Source organism: Eleginops maclovinus, chromosome 1, assembly GCF_036324505.1.
Source record: "Eleginops maclovinus isolate JMC-PN-2008 ecotype Puerto Natales chromosome 1, JC_Emac_rtc_rv5, whole genome shotgun sequence".
Classification (NCBI taxonomy): Eukaryota; Metazoa; Chordata; class Actinopteri; order Perciformes; family Eleginopidae; genus Eleginops; species Eleginops maclovinus.
In genome coordinates, this window is record NC_086349.1 from 2,651,028 (window position 1) to 2,659,314 (window position 8,287).

The window sequence follows — 8,287 nt, forward strand, 5'->3', positions numbered from 1 at the left end:
TAATGAAAATATGATTTATTTGTCCAACATAAAGGCCATTTGCCTCAAACAAAAAGTCTTCAAAGTTATATACACATTTACATTTGTTACACAAAAACTGCGATTTCACCACTTAAATCAGATAACTTAGGAAGTATTTAAACAATACATTCCAGTAAGTCAATAAAACAGGACATGGTGATGAGACTATTAAGCCCCTACTAGCAACTCTAAGTAATGAAGCAGTTGTAGAACAATACACAAAAATGCTGCATGAGCAACAGATGTGAAGGATTGATCACGTATACCATTTGTTACCGATACTACCTTAAAAAAAAAAATACCAGGCCACGTTGGCAGCAGCGTTTCCAGTCTCGTCACCTTCCACCAGCAGAATCCACTTTAGCATAAAGAAAAATAGGTGGCGCTAAATGAAAGCATTCTTTTGAACAATGGTGCTGGTTCACAAAGAGATCAATTCTTATCAACAAGGATAAGTCTTATCTGTTTCAGCATGATCACTCTTTGTGGAGCTTCACCTTTATCTTAACATTTACAGGATTCTTTAATTCAACTCTTAATTAAATATGAACTGAAATCATTTTCAATATCAAACTATAACAAAGAGTTTAAAAAGTACTCCAAATCTGCTAACTAGGAACAAGAAGTACAAACAGAAGTAGTGAGGTCGCTGCCTCGAGCCTGTGAAAAAACGTTTCTTGTCTGATCCTTACCATGGAGCCAAGCAGGTAAAGGTGTTCAGAAAGCCACTCATCCCGCATGGAGGATCAACCAATACCTAGAAGAAACTGTCAACAAGGTTTAGCAGTAACGTGGTTTCAATCCATCATTACACAACAACACATGCACATTCAGCAGTTCTTAGGTAATCTTAAATTATTCAACAGTGTTCCTCCACCCTCAAGGGGTTCAGTACAGAGCCATATCAAGTTCAGTCTCAAAATCTGAAAACAGAGGTAAGTACTTGACCCTACATTTTGAGTGTTGTGCTTGCACTCTCGGCACACTTGGTGCAGAACTCCACAGAGACGTGGTTCTTGTCCACGTGCAGACACACGCCACCAGATGTCTCTTTCTCCTCCACTTTCACGCGCTTCCTCGGTAAAGCGTAGTCGTGGTCGTTCGAATCAGGCCCCTGGAAAAGCGAGGAAGATAATTTCATCCCATTCACACCGCTCAGTCTGGACAAGAGCTGGGCTAACATGCTCTCATTGGCCAGCACAGCTCTTAGGTACCTGGTCTCGTCTTCCAACTCTTCCACCCGCTTGGTCAGCTGAGAATTCTCCTGTTTGAGTACGTTGTTTTCCGTTGACAGGACGCCAACTTTCTTCTCCAGGCTGTTGACATACTCTTTCTTCCTGAGACGATTCAATCTGGCAGCGATGGCGTTTTTGTTGATCATGCGACTCGACTGGTTTTGCCTGTTCTTAGTCTTCAAGTCAGATGAAGATCTCTCTGGAGACGAAGACGTTGAGACTTCAACTTCAGAATCCTGGTCTTTGGCACTGCACATATCAAGATCTGCCAACTCAATATCAAAGAGAGAGGAGACGTGGTCTCTTTCAAGTGTCCATTTTAAGTCTCCAATTCCAAATAGGTCGTCAAGCTCTATTCCTGTGGCATCTATATCTTCAGCTGGGAACCCTTCAGATGGAATTGGGAGATCCTTGACAGTTTCCATCACATCTCCCACTTGGACCTTCAGAGGCTGGCCCTCCTTGCTGTTCATGGTGCGTCCTCTTCTTCTGGTGATCATTGTAGCTTGTCAGTGAGACAGCAAGGAAGCCGTCAAGAGGTCTAGCGGTTCCTCACCTGGGGGGGGATAAATTAAATGTGCTGTTAGTGTGTAATCTTTCAGCAATTAAACTATTAGTTTATCAAGGCAATGTATCATGTTGATATCAATGTATTAACTGGAGCAAAGTTGAATAAATATTGAATAACAATTTCAAACGCATATCAAATACTAAGCTATACATTTTGACAGTGGTGTTTGGACTCATTGAATCGTATATTTTAAGTAACAATTGTCATTTCCACTTTGAGATTTAGTGTTCGATATTCTGCATAAGGATCTGCTGAATTGTTTTAACTTGCTAACCTGTTAGATAGGAACGGTTCGTTTTAAGTTTGAATGCATTCAACCTAAGACAGTGCAACATTAAACTGGGCTACTTAATGCATACTTTAGATGGTGCCATCATCCAGTTTCTTACAATAGCCGAGGGTGTGTTCGCGAAACGTATTGCAAACGTAATATTAGCTTGTTACTCAAGCTAGGCCCAGCTAGGCGTTAGTTAGCACCATACGTAGTTTAAATATGTATGCTCTGCAATGCACCCGGTCACACATACACCTCACTATACAATACACCTCAATGTACAATCAACAAAAAATGCGAATGAGAATGGCAACATTAATCTTCCCAAAAGTAGTTTTCTCTGAAGGCCTTGACTGCCCCTGCAGTGTCCTAGCTTTAGTACCCGGCTAACGTTGATCAAACTTCCAGTCCACCAGTCCACCTGCTGTATGCTAATTAACAAAAACACGGAAACTAACGTAAATAAAGCTTCACGGTGTATTTTATTCAGCTGGTTAACGTTAACCACGCACATTTAACTAGCCGCTTCCCGCTCGTTTGTGTTAAAGCCATGAGGCGTGTGAGAAGAAGCTAACGTTAGCTAACAAGTGACGCAGCATCTTGAAACACCACTTCCCCAGCCGACTACTCACCGTCCTGTTGGAGAAATAAAGGCAATAATAAACTATGGCAGCGGAGTCATTCGATGAAACGGAGCTGGTTGCTGAAGGCAGGCTCCACCGCTCACAACTCGGACGTCAAACGGACAATGGCGCGCTCCAAAGGACCAACGACAGAAGAAAGACGACCTGCCTAGACACTTCCGGACAAGACATTCAAAATAAAAGTGCGACTAAATATTTCGATATGACGCAGAAATAAAGACCATGTAAACAGTGGAGGAATAAGTACTCATTGTATTTACTCAAGTTAAAGTAGCGCAACTACAGTGTACAAAAATAACTCCTGCTATCAAACGTGTACTTAAGTAAAAGTGTAAATAAAAGCATCAAAGTACACTTAAAACACCAAAAATAAAAGTACAAATTTAGCAGAATATCCCATTTAAGCACCATATATTTATATTATTGTATTATTAATGATGCCTTTATAGATTCATCACTTCAGTGTGGCACTTTACTGGGTACATATTACTGGGAAGCTTAACTTATAATAATGATAATAACGATGAAAATGTTTTAGTTGATTTATATTTTGCATCATAATCTAACTCTGCAAAGTAATTATTAACTAAATATGCAAAAATAAATATAGTGGAATAATCAACAAGTAGCATAATGCACCTAATTTTTTTTTACTTAAGTACAGTACTTGTGTAAATGTAATCAATTACTTTCCACAACTGCATGTAAATGAACAGTCATGAGAACAACTGGGTTATGACTGTTGTGTTGTATTCTTATTGTATAGGTACTAATATATACTGTTTGATTGTTTATTGTATTCATACCGTGTAATTTATCTTACTTGTTCTAATGTGGTCCAGTTGGATCGGCCTCCTTCTTAAGCAATATCGATAGAAATGTAATAATTCATGTAGTGTGTGTAGTTCTCTTTTACCATGTGAACTATGACCGTGGGTCCGTTATACATATCTTATTTCTGGCACAGTTAGTCTTTCTCCATACTAGACATTCTTTAAAATCCAAAATGCTGCATCCATCTCCATATATTTTAAATTACAATAAGAACAATCATATTCCTTCAGTTTCATTTTTTTATTTAAGATAAGTGCGCAAAAGCAAATGTATTTCACAAAACCACCTTGTAATTACAACATATCCCTTCTGCCAAGGTTTTCAACTGAATCGCCTCTAATCCAAAACCTTTTGTAGGGACTGACTACTTCATTAACAGTGTCAGTAAACTTAAATTACAGTTGGAAGAAAGGAAAATAATTCACTGTAAGCCTATGTCAAAAACGTTTAGTTTTGTACAGCAAATGTGTTTTGCATTCTTGCCTGATAAATGAGTCACACAAGGCTTGATGCCAGCAGCCAGGGACTAAACTTCCAGTTTGACAACAATTCAAAAAAGTTGTAGTCCAGATTTCAGCTTGTTAACATCACTGTGGTTCCAAAGAAGACCATCAGCTGTTCTCAGTGGTGCAGAGACCCCAGGGACACTGTGTGTCGTGTTGCTGTCCAACTCCACCGGCTGGTCAAAGACAGTCATTGTTGAGTAGTTTTCCACCATGAGGCATGATGGGTCATCTGACTGTCCAGGGACCTTACCAAGAGGATAGTTCTTCCACAAAACCTTATCGTTGCACACCTGCCAAGGAGATCCTCTTAGCAATTTTACATTTTCAGCCTGAGCATCCGCCGATTTGTACTCCTCCGGGGACACACCGCTGCCCTCTGCGTAAGACGTAGAGCGCCAGCGGTGGCGCCGCAACTGTTGCAGCTTCTCATGTAAGCTCTCCAGTGTGTATATGGGCTGATGTTTATGCTCCGGAACAGTGTCATATTCAGAGTGGCCAATTTGTGTGTAGATAGAGCAGAGCTGGAGCAACCTCTGTCGGGTCTCCAGAGGGAGAGGATGCTCCATGTCGTCCAGGATTAACTGCAGTAGGTGAGGCGTGCTGACACAGGGAGCATCCAGGCACGCCGAGAGCAGCTGCTGCCACCTCAGCTGGATGCGGTTCACAAAGATCCTCTCCTTCATTCTGGCCTTCTTCTGTCCTTTTGTTTCAAAATGGTATTCAAATTTGTTGCTGTTGCAGAGGATGATTTCTGAAATCCAAGTAGAAATGTAGAAAGCCCTTTGATTATTATTCTGCTCTTTGGCGAGTTGCTTCAGTTCAACAAACAGCTTCTCCAGGAGCAGGTGAATGAAGGATGGTGAGTTGAGCACCTTCAGGAGGGGCAGCCAGAAGCGCAGGAAGGTTTGCTGGAGTCTGAGCTCAGAAGTATCTTCGCTGTCAAAAGAGTCACAACCTAACGTTTCCAGCTGTTCAGCAGTAGGGACTAGAAATCCATCTTCCAGCAACACGTCAATCAGCAGGTTACAGGACTGCAAAGCAAACTGCTTGATCTCACCTAGCAACCAGCTCATGTCTGCAAAGGGGGATGGCGACATGTTCTTCTCTTTGTCTTCAGGAAGCCCGTCAAAAGCCTGGTACTGCTCCTTCTCATAAGATATCAGCAGCTCCCGTGCATTCTTGTAAGCTTCCATTTCTTTTTGCCTTGCAATGAGCTCCCCCCCTCTCAGCTCAGCCTCTCATCCTCTCCATCAGACTCTGACTCCCAGTCCTCACCGGGCCCTCCTCCAAGCTGCCTGGACCAGTACTCCTGCTGGAGCCACTCCAACACCACTTTACATCCCTTTCGACACCACTTCAAGGTGGGAAGCTTCCTGTGGGTGAAGTCGTGCCTCAGATCTACCACCCACGCTGGGATGTTCAGGTTCCCGGCCAGCCGCCTCAGGGGACGGGCTGTTTTCCCCTGCTGTCTTTCGGTGATCAAATTGACGAACCTAATAATATATAAATAAGAGTAGCAATTATTACACAAATTACAAGGAATTTAAATAACAATTTAATTATCTCACAATGCAAGGATCTAGTAAATGGAATGGAAAGAATAAACATGAGAATCAGAAACCAAGTTCATATCTTTGATGAAAGATGGGAAAAATTAGTGAGTTTTAAAACACAAAACATTTATATATATGATAAATGACTGAAATATATGACTGTGGTGAAATGTGACAATTACTGTGTGTATGTGTATTAATGCTGTATCAATTATGTGTAAGCTAAACCTTATGTTATTATTATTATTAATAATAATAATAATAATAATAATAAGTGTGTGTGTGTGTGTGTGTGTGTGTGTGTGTGTGTGTGTGTGTGTGTGTGTGTGTGTGTGTGTGTGTGTGTGTGTGTGTTTCTTTCTTCTCTTTTCCTGGTGTGTGGATGTAGATGTATGGCTTGCAATCAAATAATTTCTTCAAATGCAAAAAAATGACGCACCTCATCAGGGCGGCTCCATAGAGCAGGACCAGGTCATCTCCGTCCAGCTGGCCCGACCGGTCCAGTACCTGGCACCGAACCAGGTCCGCTGTGCAGTCCACCGCCACCGGGCTGCTGTTGGCATACCGGCCCCTCCAGGCTGAGATCCGCTGCAGGGCGTACCTCTGTAGGGCCGGATCCTTGGAGTACAGATACTCTAGAACCTGATCCCACTCAGCCTTGTTAGTCCACGCCACCACATGGCGTCTTTTCTCCGCGCTCCTTTTCTTCATGTTATCGGTGTATGAGGGGGACGGTCGAACGCGTTAACACTTTCCACACGTACCGCTCCTCACTCAGAGAAACGGACCCCGACAGCCGCTAAGAAACAGTAACAACTTTGAGTCGCAGCGTGGAAGAGTTCGGTTCGGATTGTATCGCATCCCGGAAGTGACGTACTCTTCTCTAGATTAATGGCAGACTGCTACCCAACGTTGAAGGTGCGCGTCGCCACCTGCTGGACCGGAGTGTATAAACAGTCCATAACCGTAAAACCACTTTTATCATTTAAATAAACCCTCTCCTGTTAAAATATTTTTAATGAAACATATTGTGTCTTAGTTTGTCATTATTGAAACGCTTCATTTATTTATTTTAGGATTTATTTATAGAAATGTAATTCGTTAGCCTACTTAATATTGGAGGAAATGACATGCCATAGTTTTCCCAGATTGCTCAAATATATTGTATTGCCATCCATACACACATATCTTAATAAACTAGCTACAAAAACACAGTGTTATCAAGATTAGTGTATATATACAATAGGTGTGTAGAATGTAATTGAGACAGGTCTGGACCCACTTGGAAAAAGGATCTACGATCTCCCTAGGCTCCATTTCCATCCTTATCTCAATCACAAACTATGTTGATATAGTAAGCTTTATATATATCAAGCTTTGGTAAAGATGCTTTAGTTCCATGATGAACAACAACATTATGCATTTAAAGATGAGAACAGGCAGGTATTCCAGATCATTGTTTTGTCATGTTGTTATTTTATTTTTTAAATCCTGCAAAGGCACTTATTTTCAAATATAAATACCTGAAATACAAAATGGTGGCAATCTCTTCAATTCAAATTAAACAGCAAAGGAAATTAATATATATAATACTTAAGATGATAGCATGGATGTTCTGTGACTCCCCACTCTCCCCACTCCCAGGAAAAGGTTGGTGACAAAATGTAAAAATAAAGTTAGCAGTTTTATTGTGTTTGGGTGTGAGCTATGTCAGAACAACAAACAACAACATCCTTAAAGTTTCCTAACAAAACAAAAAAAAACACAGCACCAAACAAGCTTCTGAACTAGCTCCTAAAATCTCAAAACAGGAGAAAACAGGGAATCAAAGTAAACAAAAGAGAAAGCTTCTCTCTCCCACCATTGCTGCTTTTAGTTAACATATTTAACAGTATTTCCAAAACAGAAGTCTGAATAAGCTCTCTAAATACACAAAATGCTGTCTCTCTGTGAGAGAATGACAGAAGGAAGAGCGACTGTCACGCTGCAGCTCAAATCGGGCTGACGTCATCTGGTAGACCGGACCATAATGTACTAACACTAAACTTTTAATCACAATCCAATTACATCTAAAAGGTATGATCATCTAAGCACATGCTTCCCTTATACTTGTCCTCTAATCTTTGAACTGTTTTCATGGATTTAACTAGATCTGTTGTAAGATGATTGGTCACTCCCAGTCGGATCAGTTCATGATATTGTTGCTCAGTAGCAGTTATGAAATGGTTTGAATATGTAACCTGACACTTTAGAAACAAGACATCACATGTCAGACACAGCACTGATTATTGAGAAATATTTGCTGGGATCAGGATCCAGAGATTACAAAGTTAAATTAGCAATACAAAACTTTGAAAATACTGTGATGAGTAAAAGCCCTGCATTAAGGAATTTACTTTAAGGTCACCTATTATACAAAGTGCACTTTTTGATGTCTTTTCTACATAAATGTGTCCCTGATGTGTAAGGAGACTCACAAAGATTGCACATTGGTCAATGATACTTCAGGGAGACATCGGGAATAAAACAGCTAAATCTTTTATCAGTTCACCCAGCTTAATCTTTTGTTTCTACTCATTTTGTGCTTTACGCCCCAGGCGTTAACACTTTCTGCAAAGCTCTAACCAACATGTAGCATGGCCTGGTGCT

General features: G+C 40.9%; 2 protein-coding genes across 2 annotated transcripts; both read right to left on the reverse strand.

Annotated features, from left to right (window-relative positions):
• On the reverse strand, positions 1–2,944 carry crebzf (CREB/ATF bZIP transcription factor). The gene is made up of 3 exons (XM_063877780.1): positions 2,734–2,944; positions 714–1,812; positions 1–379 (listed from the first exon to the last, which is right to left on the reverse strand). Exon 2 carries the CDS (start codon positions 1,754–1,756, stop codon positions 971–973), a length of 786 nt encoding a protein of 261 aa, XP_063733850.1. The 5' UTR covers positions 1,757–1,812; positions 2,734–2,944; the 3' UTR covers positions 1–379; positions 714–970.
• Positions 2,945–3,804: 860 nt separating this feature from the next.
• On the reverse strand, positions 3,805–6,524 carry las1l (LAS1 like ribosome biogenesis factor). The gene is given in 3 exon segments (XM_063877657.1): positions 3,805–5,322; positions 5,325–5,578; positions 6,078–6,524. Coding segments are annotated over 3 exon segments (1,719 nt in total). The 5' UTR covers positions 6,350–6,524; the 3' UTR covers positions 3,805–4,129.
• Between the last annotated feature and the right edge of the window lie 1,763 nt (positions 6,525–8,287).

Coding starts and splice junctions, on each gene's coding strand:
- crebzf (XM_063877780.1), bottom strand. CDS start 1,756: ATGATCACCAGAAGAAGAGGACGCACCATGAACAGCAAGGAGGGCCAG.